Source organism: Entelurus aequoreus, linkage group LG01 (genome assembly GCF_033978785.1).
Source record: "Entelurus aequoreus isolate RoL-2023_Sb linkage group LG01, RoL_Eaeq_v1.1, whole genome shotgun sequence".
Lineage (NCBI taxonomy): Eukaryota > Metazoa > Chordata > Actinopteri > Syngnathiformes > Syngnathidae > Entelurus > Entelurus aequoreus.
Window position 1 is genome coordinate 100,528,039 of NC_084731.1, and position 25,049 is coordinate 100,553,087.

A 25,049-nucleotide genomic window follows, 5' to 3' on the forward strand; every position below is an offset into this window, starting at 1 on the left:
ACACTAAATATACTACTGGTCTAAACACATTGAGACTAAATATACTACTGGTCTAAACACATTGAGACTAAATATACTCCTGGTCTAAACACATTGAGACTAAATATACTACTGGTGTAAACACATTGAGACTAAATATACTACTGGTCTAAACACATTGAGACTAAATATACTACTGGTGTAAACACATTGAGACTAAATATACTACTGGTGTAAACACATTGAGACTAAATATACTACTGGTGTACACACATTGAGACTAAATATACTACTGGTGTAAACACATTGAGACTAAATATACTACTGGTGTAAACACATTGAGACTAAATATACTACTGGTGTAAACACATTGAGACTAAATATACTACTGGTGTAAACACATTGAGACTAAATATACTACTGGTCTAAACACATTGAGACTAAATATACTACTGGTGTAAACACATTGAGACTAAATATACTACTGGTGTAAACACATTGAGACTAAATATACTACTGGTCTAAACACATTGAGACTAAATATACTACTGGTGTAAACACATTGAGACTAAATATACTACTGGTCTAAACACATTGAGACTAAATATACTACTGGTGTAAACACATTGAGACTAAATATACTACTGGTCTAAACACATTGAGACTAAATATACTACTGGTGTAAACACATTGAGACTAAATATACTACTGGTCTAAACACATTGAGACTAAATATACTACTGGTGTAAACACATTAGACTAAATATACTACTGGTCTAAACACATTGAGACTAAATATACTACTGGTGTAAACACATTGAGACTAAATATACTACTGGTCTAAACACATTGAGACTAAATATACTACTGGTGTAAAGACATTGAGACTAAATATACTACTGGTGTAAACACATTGAGACTAAATATACTACTGGTCTAAACACATTGAGACTAAATATACTACTGGTGTAAACACATTGAGACTAAATATACTACTGGTGTAAACACATTGAGACTAAATATACTACTGGTCTAAACACATTGAGACTAAATATACTACTGGTGTAAACACATTAAGACTAAATATACTACTGGTGTAAACACATTGAGACTAAATATACTACTGGTCTAAACACATTGAGACTAAATATACTACTGGTGTAAACACATTGAGACTAAATATACTACTGGTCTAAACACATTGAGACTAAATATACTACTGGTCTAAACACATTGAGACTAAATATACTACTGGTGTAAACACATTGAGACTAAATATACTACTGGTCTAAACACATTGAGACTAAATATACTACTGGTCTAAACACATTGAGACTAAATATACTACTGGTGTAAACACATTGAGACTAAATATACTACTGGTCTAAACACATTGAGACTAAATATACTACTGGTGTAAACACATTGAGACTAAATATACTACTGGTGTAAACACATTAAGACTAAATATACTACTGGTGTAAACACATTGAGACTAAATATACTACTGGTCTAAACACATTGAGACTAAATATACTACTGGTCTAAACACATTGAGACTAAATATACTACTGGTGTAAACACATTGACACTAAATATACTACTGGTCTAAACACATTGAGACTAAATATACTACTGGTCTAAACACATTGAGACTAAATATACTACTGGTCTAAACACATTGAGACTAAATATACTACTGGTGTAAACACATTGAGACTAAATATACTACTGGTCTAAACACATTGAGACTAAATATACTACTGGTGTAAACACATTGAGACTAAATATACTACTGGTGTAAACACATTGAGACTAAATATACTACTGGTCTAAACACATTGAGACTAAATATACTACTGGTGTAAACACATTGAGACTAAATATACTACTGGTGTAAACACATTGAGACTAAATATACTACTGGTCTAAACACATTGAGACTAAATATACTACTGGTGTAAACACATTAAGACTAAATATACTACTGGTCTAAACACATTGAGACTAAATATACTACTGGTGTAAACACATTGAGACTAAATATACTACTGGTCTAAACACATTGAGACTAAATATACTACTGGTGTAAAGACATTGAGACTAAATATACTACTGGTGTAAACACATTGAGACTAAATATACTACTGGTCTAAACACATTGAGACTAAATATACTACTGGTGTAAACACATTGAGACTAAATATACTACTGGTGTAAACACATTGAGACTAAATATACTACTGGTCTAAACACATTGAGACTAAATATACTACTGGTGTAAACACATTAGACTAAATATACTACTGGTGTAAACACATTGAGACTAAATATACTACTGGTCTAAACACATTGAGACTAAATATACTACTGGTGTAAACACATTGAGACTAAATATACTACTGGTCTAAACACATTGAGACTAAATATACTACTGGTCTAAACACATTGAGACTAAATATACTACTGGTGTAAACACATTGAGACTAAATATACTACTGGTGTAAACACATTGAGACTAAATATACTACTGGTCTAAACACATTGAGACTAAATATACTACTGGTGTAAACACATTGAGACTAAATATACTACTGGTCTAAACACATTGAGACTAAATATACTACTGGTGTAAACACATTGAGACTAAATATACTACTGGTGTAAACACATTAAGACTAAATATACTACTGGTGTAAACACATTGAGACTAAATATACTACTGGTCTAAACACATTGAGACTAAATATACTACTGGTCTAAACACATTGAGACTAAATATACTACTGGTGTAAACACATTGACACTAAATATACTACTGGTCTAAACACATTGAGACTAAATATATTACTGGTCTAAACACATTGAGACTAAATATACTCCTGGTCTAAACACATTGAGACTAAATATACTACTGGTCTAAACACATTGAGACTAAATATACTACTGGTCTAAACACATTGAGACTAAATATACTCCTGGTCTAAACACATTGAGACTAAATATACTACTGGTGTAAACACATTGAGACTAAATATACTACTGGTCTAAACACATTGAGACTAAATATACTACTGGTGTAAACACATTGAGACTAAATATACTACTGGTGTAAACACATTGAGACTAAATATACTACTGGTGTAAACACATTGAGACTAAATATACTACTGGTGTAAACACATTGAGACTAAATATACTACTGGTCTAAACACATTGAGACTAAATATACTACTGGTGTAAACACATTGAGACTAAATATACTACTGGTCTAAACACATTGAGACTAAATATACTACTGGTGTAAACACATTGAGACTAAATATACTACTGGTCTAAACACATTGAGACTAAATATACTACTGGTCTAAACACATTGAGACTAAATATACTACTGGTGTAAACACATTGAGACTAAATATACTACTGGTCTAAACACATTGAGACTAAATATACTACTGGTCTAAACACATTGAGACTAAATATACTACTGGTGTAAACACATTGAGACTAAATATACTACTGGTCTAAACACATTGAGACTAAATATACTACTGGTCTAAACACATTGAGACTAAATATACTACTGGTGTAAACACATTGAGACTAAATATACTACTGGTCTAAACACATTGAGACTAAATATACTACTGGTGTAAACACATTGAGACTAAATATACTACTGGTGTAAACACATTGAGACTAAATATACTACTGGTGTAAACACATTGAGACTAAATATACTACTGGTCTAAACACATTGAGACTAAATATACTACTGGTCTAAACACATTGAGACTAAATATACTACTGGTGTAAACACATTGACACTAAATATACTACTGGTCTAAACACATTGAGACTAAATATACTACTGGTCTAAACACATTGAGACTAAATATACTCCTGGTCTAAACACATTGAGACTAAATATACTACTGGTGTAAACACATTGAGACTAAATATACTACTGGTCTAAACACATTGAGACTAAATATACTACTGGTGTAAACACATTGAGACTAAATATACTACTGGTGTACACACATTGAGACTAAATATACTACTGGTCTAAACACATTGAGACTAAATATACTACTGGTGTAAACACATTAAGACTAAATATACTACTGGTCTAAACACATTGAGACTAAATATACTACTGGTGTAAACACATTGAGACTAAATATACTACTGGTCTAAACACATTGAGACTAAATATACTACTGGTGTAAAGACATTGAGACTAAATATACTACTGGTGTAAACACATTGAGACTAAATATACTACTGGTCTAAACACATTGAGACTAAATATACTACTGGTGTAAACACATTGAGACTAAATATACTACTGGTGTAAACACATTGAGACTAAATATACTACTGGTCTAAACACATTGAGACTAAATATACTACTGGTGTAAACACATTAAGACTAAATATACTACTGGTGTAAACACATTGAGACTAAATATACTACTGGTCTAAACACATTGAGACTAAATATACTACTGGTGTAACACATTGAGACTAAATATACTACTGGTCTAAACACATTGAGACTAAATATACTACTGGTCTAAACACATTGAGACTAAATATACTACTGGTGTAAACACATTGAGACTAAATATACTACTGGTGTAAACACATTGAGACTAAATATACTACTGGTCTAAACACATTGAGACTAAATATACTACTGGTGTAAACACATTGAGACTAAATATACTACTGGTCTAAACACATTGAGACTAAATATACTACTGGTGTAAACACATTGAGACTAAATATACTACTGGTGTAAACACATTAAGACTAAATATACTACTGGTGTAAACACATTGAGACTAAATATACTACTGGTCTAAACACATTGAGACTAAATATACTACTGGTCTAAACACATTGAGACTAAATATACTACTGGTGTAAACACATTGACACTAAATATACTACTGGTCTAAACACATTGAGACTAAATATACTACTGGTCTAAACACATTGAGACTAAATATACTCCTGGTCTAAACACATTGAGACTAAATATACTACTGGTGTAAACACATTGAGACTAAATATACTACTGGTCTAAACACATTGAGACTAAATATACTACTGGTGTAAACACATTGAGACTAAATATACTACTGGTGTAAACACATTGACACTAAATATACTACTGGTGTAAACACATTGAGACTAAATATACTACTGGTGTAAACACATTGAGACTAAATATACTACTGGTCTAAACACATTGAGACTAAATATACTACTGGTGTAAACACATTGAGACTAAATATACTACTGGTCTAAACACATTGAGACTAAATATACTACTGGTGTAAACACATTGAGACTAAATATACTACTGGTGTAAACACATTAAGACTAAATATACTACTGGTGTAAACACATTGAGACTAAATATACTACTGGTGTAAACACATTGAGACTAAATATACTACTGGTGTAAACACATTGAGACTAAATATACTACTGGTGTAAACACATTGAGACTACATATACTACTGGTCTAAACACATTGAGACTAAATATACTACTGGTGTAAACACATTGAGACTAAATATACTACTGGTGTAAACACATTGAGACTAAATATACTACTGGTGTGAACACATTGAGACTAAATATACTACTGGTCTAAACACATTGAGACTAAATATACTACTGGTCTAAACACATTGAGACTAAATATACTACTGGTCTAAACACATTGAGACTAAATATACTACTGGTGTAAACACATTGAGACTAAATATACTACTGGTCTAAACACATTGAGACTAAATATACTACTGGTGTAAACACATTGAGACTAAATATACTACTGGTCTAAACACATTGAGACTAAATATACTACTGGTGTAAACACATTGAGACTAAATATACTACTGGTGTAAACACATTGAGACTAAATATACTACTGGTCTAAACACATTGAGACTAAATATACTACTGGTCTAAACACATTGAGACTAAATATACCACTGGTCTAAACACATTGAGACTAAATATACTACTGGTGTAAACACATTGAGACTAAATATACTACTGGTCTAAACACATTGAGACTAAATATACTACTGGTCTAAACACATTAAGACTAAATATACTACTGGTGTAAACACATTGAGACTAAATATACTACTGGTCTAAACACATTGAGACTAAATATACTACTGGTCTAAACACATTGAGACTAAATATACTACTGGTGTAAACACATTGAGACTAAATATACTACTGGTGTAAACACATTAAGACTAAATATACTACTGGTGTAAACGTTCAACTTATCAAAGGGAAATGGGCTTCCCAAGAGCGAGAACTTACCAGAGTCCACTCCGATAATGAAGCGGCCAATGATGAGCATTTCAAAAGAGCGGGCCAACTCTCCCAGGGACAGAAGCAGTGCAGCCGTCACAGCGAAGACATTGTTCACCATGAGGGTTCCTTTCCTGTTTGGAAAAGAAAGCGCTTAGTTGGAACACAAAGTTGACATGGAAACGACAAACTAAGAAAAGTACGAAGCTAATTGCATGCTGGAATGACTTGAACACAAGTTGAGCTCAATAACTTACTCAGGTGTATGAGGAGTGAATCCAAATGTCATATAATGACAGCACAACACACACATTGCGCAACACAAGGAACAACTTCCTGTAAGCAAGCGGTCATGTCTCTGATTATATCTTGGGGAACTCAACTGTGCCTAATTAGTATATTTGATTATAATGAGTTGCCTGTTGTTTACAATCACTACAAAAGACATGACAACGGATGGAATTGTTTTTTAATGCATTGTAAATAATAAATAAATGCGATGAAAAGTCTGCTTACAATGTAATCAGAGTAGTTGGAGACTCTCACATTCAATTTAGGGCCGGAAATGGCGAGAAGGACACAAAAAGACGCTTGGTTCCATTCCCCTTTTCTTTGAGGATTATGAGTCATTTTTCATCTAAAAGGGAATATATAAACATCTTAGCCGTCAGCAGACCTTGTACAGTAAGTGATGTTTTATCATGAAGTCTGCAATGAGTAATAATCAGTGATGTTGTCGGGAAACGTTGACGTGAACGTTGTGATGAGTTTTTTAAATGAATCATCATAATGTTCAAAATACTGAAATAGATAGCTAGATAGTATTACATGTTATTATGAATGTTACTAGATACTACATATATACTTACATCATGTATATATTACATGTTATTATGAATGTTACTAGATACAACATATATACTTACATCATGTATATATTACATGTTATTATGAATGTTACTAGATACTACATACATACTTACATCATGTATATATTACATGTTATTATAAATGTTACTAGATACAACATATATACTTACATCATGTATAAATTACATGTTATTATGAATGTTACTACATGACATATATACTTACATCATGTATATATTACATGTTATTATGAATGTTACTACATGACATATATACTTACATCATGTATATATTACATGTTATTATGAATGTTACTACATGACATATATACTTACATCATGTATATATTACATGTTATTATGAATGTTACTACATGACATATATACTTACATCATGTATATATTACATGTTATTATGAATGTTACTACATGACATATATACTTACATCACGTATATATTACATGTTATTATGAATGTTACTACATGACATATATACTTACATCATGTATATATGACATGTTATTATGAATGTTACTACATGACATATATACTTACATCATGTATATATTACATGTTATTATGAATGTTACTACATGACATACATACTTACATCATGTATATATTCACGTTATTATGAATGTTACTACATGACATATATACTTACATCATGTGTATATTACATGTTATTATGAATGTTACTACATGACATATATACTTACATCATGTATATATTACATGTTATTATGAATGTTACTACATGACATATATACTTACATCATGTATATATGACATGTTATTATGAATGTTATACATGACATATATACTTACATCATGTATATATTACATGTTATTATGAATGTTACTACATGACATATATACTTACATCATGTATATATTACATGTTATTATGAATGTTACTACATGACATACATACTTACATCATGTATATATTCACGTTATTATGAATGTTACTACATGACATATATACTTACATCATGTATATATGACATGTTATTATGAATGTTACTACATGACATATATACTTACATCATGTATATATTACATGTTATTATGAATGTTACTACATGACATACATACTTACATCATGTATATATTCACGTTATTATGAATGTTACTACATGACATATATACTTACATCATGTATATATTACATGTTATTATGAATGTTACTACATGACATATATACTTACATCATGTATATATTACATGTTATTATGAATGTTACTACATGACATACATACTTACATCATGTATATATTCACGTTATTATGAATGTTACTACATGACATATATACTTACATCATGTATATATTACATGTTATTATGAATGTTACTACATGACATATATACTTACATCATGTATATATTACATGTTATTATGAATGTTACTACATGACATACATACTTACATCATGTATATATTCACGTTATTATGAATGTTACTACATGACATATATACTTACATCATGTATATATGACATGTTATTATGAATGTTATACATGACATATATACTTACATCATGTATATATTACATGTTATTATGAATGTTACTACATGACATATATACTTACATCATGTATATATTACATGTTATTATGAATGTTACTACGTGACATATATACTTACATCATGTATATATGACATGGTATTATGAATGTTATACATGACATATATACTTACATCATGTATATATGACATGTTATTATGAATGTTACTACATGACATATATACTTACATCATGTATATATTACATGTTATTATGAATGTTACTACATGACATATATACTTACATCATGTATATATTACATGTTATTATGAATTTTACTACATGACATATATACTTACATCATGTATATATGACATGTTATTATGAATGTTATTACATGACATATATACTTACATCATGTATATATTACATGTTATTATGAATGTTACTACATGACATATATACTTACATCATGTATATATTACATGTTATTATGAATGTTACTACATGACATATATACTTACATCATGTATATATTACATGTTATTATGAATGTTACTACATGACATATATACTTACATCATGTATATATTACATGTTATTATGAATGTTACTACATGACATATATACTTACATCATGTATATATGACATGTTATTATGAATGTTACTACATGACATATATACTTACAGCATGTATATATTACATGTTATTATGAATGTTACTACATGACATATATACTTACATCATGTATATATATTACATGTTATTATGAATGTTACTACATGACATACATACTAACATCATGTATATATTACATGTTATTATGAATGTTACTACATGACATACATACTTACATCATGTATATATTCACGTTATTATGAATGTTACTACATGACATATATACTTACATCATGTGTATATTACATGTTATTATGAATGTTACTACATGACATATATACTTACATCATGTATATATTACATGTTATTATGAATGTTACTACATGACATATATACTTACATCATGTATATATTACATGTTATTATGAATGTTACTACATGACATATATACTTACAGCATGTATATATGACATGTTATTATGAATGTTACTACATGACATATATACTTACATCATGTATATATTACATGTTATTATGAATGTTACTAGATACTACATATATACTTACATCATGTATATATGACATGTTATTATGAATGTTATACATGACATATATACTTACAGCATATATATAAAACGTTGGAAGGTGGATACTTTTTAGAGCGCTTCACATGTGTAATAGTATTGTTAACTGACTTGTTAGGGTTTATTTACAAGTTATAATGCATAGAAAATAAAAAGATGAGTGCTTGTCTCACATAATGGTTGTGAGTAAAGGGCAACATTTCCAAACAAAATGCAGTTGCCCTTTAAAAGAATGTTTCTTCTGCTCTGATGTGTTACCTTCTTACTTGCACTGAGATCCTGTTAAGAACTGCTGACACAGAAACTTACACAGCAATCATGAGTGAGGTGAAGTTGGATTTATTTGGATGGAAGTACAAACACCAAGCAGACCCAGCAGGGGGTTCCTCATTTCAACATTCCCTCATCATCATGTTGGACCGTTTCTTTAAGATCTTGATCAAGTATTCTGTTGAATAATTGAGGAATCAGAGGATATATGAAAAGAAATGACCACATGGGAACTTTTAATGAGCCAGTCCCTTTATATTTGACATATATTATACGTTGAACTCTCACCTATGAACTTGAACCTTTCTGAGACTATCTCAAGAAAAGCAGCAGCTGGTTCAGCTAAGTTTAATGGGAAATGAATTATGCATTTTTTGAGTCTGAGTCAGTGTGGATCACTAGAAATCCAAGAAGGATCATATGGGGAACTTTGTAAAACTCTTCAGAAGTCTCACGGTTCTTTTCAACATCATTCAAGAGCAGTGAGGTCATTTTGTCCCTGGAGGAGTCCACTACGTACTGTACTTACAGTCAGAAGTTGAAAAACACTCATTACGGGAAGGACCCAAATCAATTTTGGCCCTTTAAAAATTATTTTTTTTGTCTGGGCTGGAGGGATTCTCCAATGTATCTTAAAGTGGTTCTATTATGCAAAATCCACTTTTCCTCCCTGTTAGTTTTGTGCACCGTATTTTTCGGACCATAGGGCGCACGGGATTATAAGGCGCACTGCCGATGAGCGGGTCTAGTCAGGTCTATTTTCATACAAAAGGCACACCGGATTATAAAGTGCATTAAAGGAGTCAGAATCAGAATCAGAATCAGCTTTATTGTCATTACGCAGGGTAACGAGATTGAGGCCATTCCACACAGTGTGATGTGTGCATGCAAGAAAACAATGTGTAAATATATAAAAATATAAAAAATATAGAAGTGCAAAGTGGGTGAAATGAATATACACATGAGTCATTTTATTAGGATTATTTTCTAAATGTAAAAGACTTCCTTGTGGTCTACATCAGTGGTCCCCAACCACCAAACCGCACAAGAAATAAATAAAAAAAATTAAAAAAAATTAAAAAAATTTTTTTTTTATTAAATCAACATAAAAAACACAATATATACATTATATATCAGATCAATACAGTCGACAGGGATTCAGTCTGTGAGCACACATGATTGTATTTCTTTATGAAAAATTTTTTTTTTTTTTTTTTTTTTGTCCCCCCGGTCCGTGGGACAAATTTTCAAGCGTTGACCGCAGCTACAAAAAGGTTGGAGACTACTGGTCTACATAACATGTCATGCTGCTTCTTTGCTCAAAATGTTGTTTTACTTCAACTCACTTTCTGACAGTCTCTTCAGGATGCACCATTTTGTGGGCACTCTTATTTACGTGCCTCCACTTGGACAGCGTCTTCTCCTTGTTGTAGCGGTGTAGCGTGCAAGGACGGGAGTGGAAGAAGTGTCAAAAGATGGCGCTAACTGTTTTAATGACATTCACACTTTACTTCAATCAATAACGGAGCAGCATCTCCTCATCCGTGGCTCACTAGTGCAACAACAACGCCCGAAATGTGTCCCGTGACTGGAACTCTCTAATAAGTAAAGTTCCTTGGGTGAATAATGTCAAGTCACTACACCGGTATGTTTTAGTGCTTTCATGGTGAGTTTACTGACAGATATAAGTAAGAACTTGACACTACTTTATATTAGAAATGGCAACATGAATGTCACATAACAAGAAGATAGAGATGCAGAAGAAGCTTATCCACTACGACATAGGCACAGACTACAGTGGCGGACGTGCGCATATTTTCAGGATACAAAACAAATACTCATCAGCAGGTACCAGAAGGTAAGAAAAGTTGGTTTTGCATAATATTGTGAAACAAAACACCAGATAATATGTTTGCTAATGGGTGCCATTTTGCTGTCCTTATACACACACCATAGTAACACTGGTACATCTGACTACGGTAGCCGTAATGGGCCAACAATCCATCAAGCGGTGCGGCTTCAAAGTCATACTAAAACATTTTGACAGATTTTTGAGTGCCGTGTGTAATGTTCTTTAGTTTCAATGGAACATTTAAAGCTTTGGTGTTTTTTACTGGCGTCATATTGCAGTCTACACGCATCTCTTATGTGTGACTGCCATCTACTGGTCACACTTATCATTACACCATGTACCAAATAAAATAGCTTCGACCAGAATTAGCTTGCTTGCGCAGCTAGTGGGTCCATGACCATGGCTTCTGTTTTGTTTGGCCAGCCGTTTTACTGCTTGGAAACAATTAAGGTATGTAAATAAACATTTGCCAAATATTTCTATGTAAATAACTCATTTCACAATTTATATATCTGCGGCTTATATAGCAAAAAATATGATACTTTTATTTGAAGTTTTTTCCTCAACAGTGAAACTACATTTTGCAACAAAATGAGGCACCAATGTTGTTTAGTTTTTCAGTCTGGTTCCATATTTTATGTTGGTAGGGGAAATATCATGGTAGCCGCTTTAGGTAGCCAGCCCCAGTGGAGGCTGTAAGTCTAATGTTAGCCTGCTTCATCCATCTCAAACCCTGTTTGGATTTGTGTTCTTGGTCATTGTAAACTCACAACTGTGCAGAACTGTATACAAATCATCATCTGTTCGCAACCTGATCCATCCATCCATTTTCTAGGGCTTATCTTGTTCAGGGTGACGTGAAGCTGGAGCCTATCCCAGTCCGTCAGTCAGTGACAGACAAACAAACAAGCATTCACAATCACAATAGAACCTGTGCTGCCTGCAAGCTTGAAACTAGTAAACCTTTTATTGCGCTATGATAAAACCTCTCATAGTAATTACACGTCAATATGAGCCGGCCAAAGTATGTAATAATCCATTTTCATTACACTTATCAGGGTGAGGACATCATTCAGCGAGTAATCTTGCAGGGAAAAGGTGAGTCATCAATCTAATGCATATTCAGATGAATCACAATTGATCCATAGCGTTACAATCAATCATAATGGAGGGAAACAACAAGGTGACCTCACGCATATGTAAACCAAGAAAGGTAAATACACTTTTTTTTTTACATCTGATGACCTTAAAAGTAATTTTATGAAAGCTGTGCAACTATGAGGCTTATATAATCCATCCATCCATCCATCCATCTTCTTCCACTTATCCGAGGTCGGGTCGCGGGGGCAGCAGCTTAAGCAGAGAAGCCCAGACTTCCCTCTCCCCAGCCACTTGGTCCAGCTCCTCCCGAGGCGTTCCCAGGCCAGCCGGGAGACATAGTCTTCCCAACGTGTCCTGGGTCTACCCCGTGGCCTCCTCCCGGTCGGACGTGCCCTAAACACCTCCCTAGGGAGGCGTTCGGGTGGCATCCTGACCAGATGCCCGAACCACCTCATCTGGCTCCTCTCCATGTGGAGGCTTTACTTTGAGCTCCTCCCGGATGACAGAGCTTCTCACCCTATCTCTAAGGGAGAGACCCGCCACCCGGCGGAGGAAACTCATTTGGGCCGCTTGTACCCGTGATCTTGTCCTTTCGGTCATAACCCAAAGCTCCTGACCATAGGTGAGGATGGGAACGTAGATCGACCGGTAAATTGAGAGCTTTGCCTTCCGGCTCAGCTCCTTCTTCACCACAACGGATCGATACAGCGTCCGCATTACTGAAGACGCCGCACCGATCCGCTTGTCCATCTCACCATCCACTCTTCCCTCACTCGTGAACAAGACTCCGAGGTACTTGAACTCCTCCACTTGGGGCAGGGTCTCCTCCGCAACCCGGAGATGGCACTCCACCCTTTTCCGGGCGAGAACCATGGACTCGGACTCGGAGGTGCTGATTCTCATCCCAGTCGCTTCACACTCTGCTGCGAACTGATCCAGTGAGAGCTGAAGATCCTGGCCAGATGAAGCCATCAGGACCACATCATCTGCAAAAAGCAGAGACCTAATCCTGCAGCCACCAAACCAGATCCCCTCAACGCCTTGACTGCGCCTAGAATGCTTATATAATGTCGGGGATATTCACTTTCTGAAGACAGGAAGTCAAACATGATGCATTTGCCACGCTGGTGAGGAATGTTGTTTTACACGGACTTCTAGCAAGGTGGACTTTAGGGATGTGGCCATCATTCCATTTCAAAAAGAAGTTGTCGAGATCCGGCAGCTACCTTTCTGCTTTTTGTTGCGGTGCCTGGTTTCTGGCACATGTCTGATATTCTTTTCCTCCAGAGGACTTAAGCTCTCCAGTCCCTTCACTCGGTGCCAGTAGATCCCTGATGGTTCACCCTTCCAGTCATGTTCATCTCTGCTTTGGCTCCGCTCACGCTTCTCCTTTCCTGTGCCTCTCCCTCGGCGTTCCGTGTAGTGTTAACAGTTTCCTCTCCATCCTTTCTTATTTTCTCTCACTCCTTTTTGAGTGCGCTTTTTGTTATCTTTCTAATTATTTTAGCTCCATGTTGGGCCAGTACACTCACGTTGCTGGTTACTGGACTATAAAAAATATTTTTCAGACTTCAAATCTTTTCATTTTCTCTTCAAATCGACAGTGCACCTTACAACCCGGTGCGCCTAACGTACGGATTCATTCTGGTTGTGCATACCGACCTCGAATTGGTGTCATAATAAGTGTGACCAGTAGATGTCAGTCACACATAAGAGATATGTGTGGACTATGTGGGCTCTGTACCGAGGATGTCGTTGTGGCTTGTACAGCCCTTTAAAACACTTGTGATTTAGGGCTATATAAATAAACATTGATTGATTGACTGCAGGTTGACGCCTGTTCAATAAATGACACTAGCAAGCAAGCCCAAAACTTTGATGTTTCATTAAGAACATTACACACGGCGCTCAGAAATTTGTTGAAATGTTTTAGTACGACTTTGGTAAGCTACAAAGCCGCACCGCTTGGTGGATTGTCGCCGCATTACAGCTACCGTAGTCAGGCGTACTGTGCTTCAACATATAAGTATTATTATGGTGTACGTAAAATGGCACCTATTAGGAGACATATTGTTTTCCGCAATATTACGCAAAAACAACTTTTCCTACCTACTCTTACCTGCTTTTGCGTATTTGCGATCTGCATAAGTTCCAAAAATGTGCGCGCATCCGCCATTGTAGTCCGTGCCGTAGTCATGAAGCGTCTTCTCTTTCTCTATCCTGCACTGTTGCCATTTCTAATACAAAGTAAAGTACAGTTCTTTGATTGATTGATTGATTGAGACTTTTATTAGTAGGTTGCACAGTGAAGTACATATTCCGTACAATTGACCACTAAATGGTAACACCCCAATAAGTTTTTCAACTTGTTTAAGTCGGGGTCCACTTAAATTGATTCATGATACAGATATATACTATCATATATACTATCATCATAATACTGTCATCACACAAGATAATCACATTGAATTATTTACATTAATTACAATCCGGGGTGTGGAGGGGGGGGGGGGGTTAGGTTTGGTTGTTATCATCAGTCATCAACAATTGAGAACAGAGAAATGGATATTGAGAGAGAGAGAGAGAGAGAGAGAGAGAGAGAGAGAGAGAGAGAGAGAGAGAGAGAGAGAGAGAGAGAGAGAGAGAGAGAGAGAGAGAGAGAGAGAGAGAGTTAGTTTAGGGTTGTAGCTGCCTGGAGGTGAACTTTTATTGCGCTTTTGAAGGAGGATAGAGATGCCCTTTCTAACTTATATCTGTCAGTAGGCTCGCTATGGAAGCGCTAAAACTACCGTTACAACACAGATGACGTGAGAAGATACTGTCAAAGTGGAGGCACATAAAGAAGACCACCCTCCTGAAGTAAGCGGTTTAGAGATGGTCTGTAAAACATCATCTATGCAACATTTTGAGCAAAGAACCACTGTTGAGTATTAAACTCTGCGGATATTGACCAGGTGGGGTTCCGGTCAGAGAACACACGCTTATCATTTCCAACTTTAATGGTGCATATGGGTGAGGGCGGACCTACGTCACTTCCGCCTACCAATCCCCTAGCAACCGGGAATTGGTTGAAAACAAAGCAGCTCACAGCGAACACAGCATTGACAGAAAAAGCATTTAACGAGCGTTGTGGCTTGGAAGTCGGCGTGAAATCCTTCATTTACGCATTTTTACTTATTCGCTTATCGTGTGAAAAAACGAAAATGTATTATTTGCGTCAGACTCGTCTCAGTGAACTTCAAAGCTTCTCAGGCTTAGCTTAGCTTGCTAGTTAGCTTAGCTTGCTAGTTAGCTTAGCCTGCGTGCTACTAAGAAAGAGACGCGGAAGTTATCAACAACTTTGTGTGAACACGGCGTACTTGTTGGAGTCCACGTCGAAGAAGAAGCGCTTGTTGTCCACAGTCATCGACGAGCCCTCCGGCAGCTCCGCGGGCTCCTCGTCCTTCCATGCCGTAATCGTCAATAAGTTTGGCCAAAGTGTCGTGGAACTTGATAAGTCCCGGCGCCAGGAGCGCGATGGTCTGACCCCAAGCCGGGCCCCCTGTTCACGGTCTGCCGGATCCTCAAGAACCGTCCCCGCTGGTTCTCTTTCAGGTCCATGTAGTACTTCCGATTCTCCCGCACTAGGAACTCGCTTTTCAGGGCCCGCCGCGGCTCATCCTGCACCATGCCCGGGTTGCTGGGAGCCAACTGGGCGTAGTGTTCGATGAAGTCCCCCAAGTAGTCGCGGAACTCGACCGCCACCGACATAGACAGCGTGAGGCGGCTCTTGTTGCCACCGGCCCCGACTTTGGCTGCGAGCCATTTGTCTCGTCTCTGTGGGCTTTTATCACGCTTTGGCAGAACAAAATACAACCTTTGTTTTCCCTGTTTCCAGTTGTGGTTAGCACAACCAAAAACAACACCGTTTTTCGGCATTTTGGAGGCAGGATGACGGGTTTAACCAGCGTAGGTCGACAGGTTAAAGAGTAATGGCAACGGTTTGTTTTCAACGTCAGTCTGGTTGCTATGGCTCCAAGAACCCGTATGTAGCTCAGTTGCCCGGATGTCGGCCCTCACCCATTGCTTTAGATTAGGTTTGTTTAGTATCTGTAAACCACAAGCAAACACCCATCAACATTTATGTCATTTAACTAAACAACAATATATATATATTATGCCTATAGATATGCTCAAAGTAAAGTACTAGAGACATAATATATTGCATTTCCACAACGGCATGTGAGCTAGCCACATTAGCAGCAGCAATGCTATTCTTAACAGAGAGATGTTAGCTCGTAGCTTTCTGACAACACAATAATGTTAATAAAACACCACAAATGTTACACAAACACAGTGATGTCTATTAATAAACTAAATGAGTCTTATATAATAGTCAACATACTCACATCGTCAAAGACTAGAGCACCGATTAAATGTAGCAGAGAAACAAGTCAGCACACATTAACACTCGTCAAAGGGAAGCGGAAGTGACCCCTACAGGAAGGAAGCGGAAGTGACACTGTCATGAAATGCTTCAAAATAAAGTATCTGAAAACTTAGATAAACATGGAGAAGTCTTAACAACCAGCATTACATGTTATGTAGACCACAAGGAAGTCTTTTAAATGTCTACAAATATAACATAACTCCTGTTATAATCCAGTGAGCCCTCAGGTCCAGAAAGGAGAGTAAATGTATGTAGTGACATGTGTGGATGTTCTCTCATCTTATCCTGAGTAATGGATGTAATGACATGTGTGGATGTTCTCTCATCTTATCCTGAGTAATGTATGTAATGACATGTGTGGATGTTCTCTCATCTTATCCTGAGTAATGTATGTAATGACATGTGTGGATGTTCTCTCATCTTATCCTGAGTAATGGATGTAATGACATGTGTGGATGTTCTCTCATCTTATCCTGAGTAATGTATGTAATGACATGTGTGGATGTTCTCTCATCTTATCCTGAGTAATGTATGTAATGACATGTGTGGATGTTCTCTCATCTTATCCTGAGTTATGTATGTAATGACATGTGTGGATGTTCTCTCATCTTATCCTGAGTAATGTATGTAATGACATGTGTGGATGTTCTCTCATCTTATCCTGAGTAATGTATGTAATGACATGTGTGGATGTTCTCTCATCTTATCCTGAGTAATGTATGTAATGACATGTGTGGATGTTCTCTCATCTTATCCTGAGTAATGGATGTAATGACATGTGTGGATGTTCTCTCATCTTATCCTGAGTAATGTATGTAATGACATGTGTGGATGTTCTCTCATCTTATCCTCAGTAATGGATGTAATGACATGTGTGGATGTTCTCTCATCTTATCCTCAGTAATGGATGTAATGACATGTGTGGATGTTCTCTCATCTTATCCTGAGTAATGGATGTAATGACATGTGTGGATGTTCTCTCATCTTATCCTGAGTAATGTATGTAATGACATGTGTGGATGTTCTCTCATCTTATCCTGAGTAATGTATGTAATGACATGTGTGGATGTTCTCTCATCTTATCCTCAGTAATGTATGTAATGACATGTGTGGATGTTCTCTCATCTTATCCTGAGTAATGGATGTAATGACATGTGTGGATGTTCTCTCATCTTATCCTGAGTAATGGATGTAATGACATGTGTGGATGTTCTCTCATCTTATCCTCAGTAATGTATGTAATGACATGTGTGGATGTTCTCTCATCTTATCCTGAGTAATGTATGTAATGACATGTGTGGATGTTCTCTCATCTTATCCTGAGTAATGTATGTAATGACATGTGTGGATGTTCTCTCATCTTATCCTGAGTAATGGATGTAATGACATGTGTGGATGTTCTCTCATCTTATCCTGAGTAATGTATGTAATGACATGTGTGGATGTTCTCTCATCTTATCCTGAGTAGTGGATGTAATGACATGTGTGGATGTTCTCTCATCTTATCCTCAGTAATGTATGTAATGACATGTGTGGATGTTCTCTCATCTTATCCTGAGTAATGGATGTAATGACATGTGTGGATGTTCTCTCATCTTATCCTGAGTAATGTATGTAATGACATGTGTGGATGTTCTCTCATCTTATCCTCAGTAATGTATGTAATGACATGTGTGGATGTTCTCTCATCTTATCCTGAGTAATGGATGTAATGACATGTGTGGATGTTCTCTCATCTTATCCTGAGTAATGGATGTAATGACATGTGTGGATGTTCTCTCATCTTATCCTCAGTAATGTATGTAATGACATGTGTGGATGTTCTCTCATCTTATCCTGAGTAATGTATGTAATGACATGTGTGGATGTTCTCTCATCTTATCCTGAGTAATGTATGTAATGACATGTGTGGATGTTCTCTCATCTTATCCTGAGTAATGGATGTAATGACATGTGTGGATGTTCTCTCATCTTATCCTGAGTAATGTATGTAATGACATGTGTGGATGTTCTCTCATCTTATCCTGAGTAGTGGATGTAATGACATGTGTGGATGTTCTCTCATCTTATCCTCAGTAATGTATGTAATGACATGTGTGGATGTTCTCTCATCTTATCCTGAGTAATGGATGTAATGACATGTGTGGATGTTCTCTCATCTTATCCTGAGTAATGTATGTAATGACATGTGTGGATGTTCTCTCATCTTATCCTGAGTAATGGATGTAATGACATGTGTGGATGTTCTCTCATCTTATCCTGAGTAATGGATGTAATGACATGTGTGGATGTTCTCTCATCTTATCCTGAGTAATGTATGTAATGACATGTGTGGATGTTCTCTCATCTTATCCTGAGTAATGGATGTAATGACATGTGTGGATGTTCTCTCATCTTATCCTGAGGTCAAATGTGCTCATTTGGCTTCTAGAGAAGGAAGATAAACCCGGCTTAAGAAACTATAGAAACATGTCATGTAGCAGCAGGAACACCAATGAAGCTTTTAAGCCTGCAAGGCTGAGAGGACAAAAGTATTCATTTTTCAACTTACATGACGACAGTTTCGTTTGAAATGATGTACACAAATGTTGTGTTTGAAATGATGTACACAAATGTTGTGTTTGAAATGATGTACACAAATGTTGTGTTTGAAATGATGTACACAAATGTTGTGTTTGAAATGATGTACACAAATGTTGTGTTTGAAATGATGTACACAAATGTTGTGTTTGAAATGATGTACACAAATGTTGTTTTTGAAATGATGTACACAAATGTTGTGTTTGAAATGATGTACACAAATGTTGTGTTTGAAATGATGTACACAAATGTTGTGTTTGAAATGATGTACACAAATGTTGTGTTTGAAATGATGTACACAAATGTTGTGTTTGAAATGATGTACACAAATGTTGTGTTTGAAATGATGTACACAAATGTTGTGTTCAGTATCCGTGGGAAGTCTGCTTGTACTCAGAGTTCAACCAGATAGCATTCACTATTTCACAAGTCAGAGTCATCAATCAAATATCATTTTGAAGGAAAAAGGTGTTCTGCAGAGCACAATTACACCACAATTACAATTACACAATTACACCACAATTACAATTACACAATTACACCACAATTACAATTACACAATTACACCACAATTACAATTACACAATTACACCACAATTACAATTACACAATTACACCACAATTACAATTACACAATTACACCACAATTACAATTACACAATTACACCACAATTACAATTACACAATTACACCACAATTACAATTACACAATTACACCACAATTACAATTACACAATTACACCACAATTACAATTACACAATTACACCACAACTACAATTACACCACATTGTAGAACACATCTTCAGTCTTCAGCATAGGAGACCTTTTCAACAATTCTTCAGTAAAATGAGCTGTTAGTGCTGCAGGGGAGAGATGAAGCACTCACATCTTCTGCTCCTCTCATTCCTCATCATGTGACCGTCTACACACTTATTCCTGATCATCTACACACTTATTCCTGCTCATCTACACACTTATTCCTGCTCATCTACACACTTATTCCTGATCATCTACACACTTATTCCTGTTCATCTACACACTTATTCCTGTTCATCTACACACTTATTCCTGATCATCTACACACTTATTCCTGATCATCTACACACTTATTCCTGCTCATCTACACACTTATTCCTGCTCATCTACACACTTATTCCTGATCATCTACACACTTATTCCTGTTCATCTACACACTTATTCCTGTTCATCTACACACTTATTCCTGATCATCTACACACTTATTCCTGATCATCTACACACTTATTCCTGCTCATCTACACACTTATTCCTGTTCATCTACACACTTATTCCTGTTCATCTACACACTTATTCCTGCTCATCTACACACTTATTCCTGCTCATCTACACACTTATTCCTGCTCATCTACACACTTATTCCTGCTCATCTACACACTTATTCCTGCTCATCTACACACTTATTCCTGCTCATCTACACACTTCTTCCTGCTCATCTACACACTTATTCCTGCTCATCTACACACTTATTCCTGATCATCTACACACTTATTCCTGATCATCTACACACTTATTCCTGTTCATCTACACACTTATTCCTGATCATCTACACACTTATTCCTGATCATCTTCACACTTATTCCTGCTCATCTACACACTTATTCCTGCTCATCTACACACTTATTCCTGCTCATCTACACACTTATTCCTGCTCATGTACACACTTATTCCTGCTCATGTGACAGTCTACACACTTATTCCTGCTCATCTACACACTTATTCCTGCTCATCTACACACTTATTCCTGCTCATGTGCCAGTCTACACACTTATTCCTGCTCATGTACACACTTATTCCTGCTCATCTACACACTTACTCCTGCTCATGTACACACTTATTCCTGCTCATGTGACAGTCTACACACTTATTCCTGCTCATCTACACACTTATTCCTGCTCATGTACACACTTATTCCTGCTCATGTGCCAGTCTACACACTTATTCCTGCTCATGTGCCAGTCTACACACTTATTCCTGATCATCTACACACTTATTCCTGCTCATCTACACACTTATTCCTGATCATCTACACACTTATTCCTGCTCATCTACACACTTATTCCTGCTCATGTGCCAGTCTACACACTTATTCCTGCTCATGTGCCAGTCTACACACTTATTCCTGCTCATGTGCCAGTCTACACACTTATTCCTGCTCATCTACACACTTATTCCTGCTCATGTGCCAGTCTACACACTTATTCCTGCTCATCTACACACGTATTCCTGCTCATCTACACACTTATTCCTGCTCATGTGCCAGTCTACACACTTATTCCTGCTCATCTACACATTTATTCCTTCTCATGTGCCAGTCTACACACTTATTCCTGCTCATGTGCCAGTCTACACACTTATTCCTGCTCATGTGCCAGTCTACACATGTATTCCTGCTCATATGCCAGTCTACACACTTATTCCTGCTCATCTACACACTTATTCCTGCTCACGTGCCAGTCTACACGCTTATTCCTGCTCATGTGCCAGTCTACACACTTATTCCTGCTCATGTACACGCTTATTCCTGCTCATGTGCCAGTCTACACACTTATTCCTGCTCATGTGTCAGTCTACAGACTTATTCCTGCTCATGTGTCAGTCTACAGCTCAGATATGCCTCCTCTGATCAGACTTATTCCTGCTCATGTGCCAGTCTACAGACTTATTCCTGCTCATGTGCCAGTCTACACACTTATTCCTGCTCATGTGCCAGTCTACACACTTATTCCTGCTCATGTGCCAGTCTACACATGTATTCCTGCTCATATGCCAGTCTACACACTTATTCCTGCTCATCTACACACTTATTCCTGCTCACGTGCCAGTCTACACGCTTATTCCTGCTCATGTGCCAGTCTACACACTTATTCCTGCTCATGTACACGCTTATTCCTGCTCATGTGCCAGTCTACACACTTATTCCTGCTCATGTGTCAGTCTACAGACTTATTCCTGCTCATGTGTCAGTCTACAGCTCAGATATGCCTCCTCTGATCAGACTTATTCCTGCTCATGTGCCAGTCTACAGACTTATTCCTGCTCATGTGCCAGTCTACACACTTATTCCTGCTCATGTGTCAGTCTACAGCTCAGATATGCCTCCTCTGATCAGACTTATTCCTGCTCATGTGCCAGTCTACAGCTCAGATATGCCTCCTCTGATCAGACTTATTCCTGCTCATGTGTCAGTCTACAGCTCAGATATGCCTCCTCTGATCAGACTTATTCCTGCTCATGTGCCAGTCTACACACTTATTCCTGATCATGTGCCAGTCTACACACTTATTCCTGATCACGTGCCAGTCTACACACTTATTCCTGATCATGTGCCAGTCTACACACTTATTCCTGCTCATGTGTCAGTCTACAGCTCAGATATGCCTCCTCTGATCAGACTTATTCCTGCTCATGTGCCAGTCTACAGACTTATTCCTGCTCATGTGCCAGTCTTCAGTTGAGATATGATCAGACGGAGCCATAGGCACAGAGCTTATAGGCCATACAGTAGCGTGTGAAAGATGGAGAAGATTATGGTGACAATTAGGAAGTCCACTTACCTTCCCAGTATTTTTATGAGCCAGGAGACGGTGAGAGCTCCACAAAGGCCGCCAATAGAGAATATGGAGACGGTGATGGACCAAAGCAGCGTGGATGTTTCTGCTCCAACAGGCTGGCCGTATCTCTCCATCCATGTCTGGTTGTAGAAGTGTTGAATGTACTGCAAAGGACAAGAGAAATGACTCTCACTCTCACTCTCACACTCACTCTCACTCTCACTCTCACTCTCACACTCACTCTCACTCTCACTCTCACTCTCACTCTCACGCTCACTCTCACTCTCACGCTCACTCTCACTCTCACTCTCACGCTCACTCTCACTCTCACTCTCACACTCACTCTCACTCTCACTCTCACTCTCACTCTCACTCTCACTCTCACTCTCACTCTCACTCTCACTCTCACTCTCACTCTCACTCTCACTCTCACTCTCACACTCACTCTCACTCTCACTCTCACACTCACTCTCACACTCACACTCACTCTCACTCTCACTCTCACTCTCACTCTCACACTCACTCTCACTCTCACTCTCACTCTCACTCTCACTCTCACACTCACTCTCACACTCACTCTCACTCTCACACTCACTCTCACACTCACTCTCACTCTCACTCTCACTCTCACACTCACTCTCACTCTCACTCTCACTCTCACTCTCACTCTCACTCTCACACTCACTCTCACTCTCACTCTCACTCTCACACTCACTCTCACTCTCACTCTCACTCTCACACTCACTCTCACTCTCACTCTCACTCTCACACTCACACTCACTCTCACTCTCACTCTCACTCTCACTCTCACACTCACTCTCACTCTCACTCTCACTCTCACTCTCACTCTCACTCTCACTCTCACTCTCACTCTCACACTCACTCTCACTCTCACTCTCACTCTCACTCTCACTCTCACACTCACTCTCACTCTCACTCTCACACTCACTCTCACACTCACACTCACTCTCACTCTCACTCTCACTCTCACTCTCACACTCACTCTCACTCTCACTCTCACTCTCACTCTCACTCTCACACTCACTCTCACACTCACTCTCACTCTCACACTCACTCTCACACTCACTCTCACTCTCACACTCACTCTCACTCTCACTCTCACTCTCACTCTCACTCTCACACTCACTCTCACTCTCACTCTCACTCTCACTCTCACTCTCACTCTCACTCTCACACTCACTCTCACTCTCACTCTCACTCTCACTCTCACTCTCACACTCACTCTCACTCTCACTCTCACACTCACTCTCACACTCACACTCACTCTCACTCTCACTCTCACTCTCACAC

The 25,049-nt window shown here is 37.1% G+C and overlaps 1 protein-coding gene across 1 annotated transcript in view; it reads right to left on the reverse strand.

Moving 5' to 3' along the window:
• The window catches only part of slc2a9l2 (solute carrier family 2 member 9, like 2), a 168,886-nt gene that overhangs the window by 86,152 nt on the left and 57,685 nt on the right, over positions 1-25,049 (reverse strand). Inside the window, exons 4-5 of the mRNA XM_062063704.1 lie at positions 23,742-23,902; positions 6,343-6,467 (exon numbers count right to left, since the gene is read on the reverse strand). Coding sequence (XP_061919688.1) covers positions 6,343-6,467; positions 23,742-23,902 — 286 coding nt within the window. The remainder of the gene's footprint in view (positions 1-6,342; positions 6,468-23,741; positions 23,903-25,049) is intronic.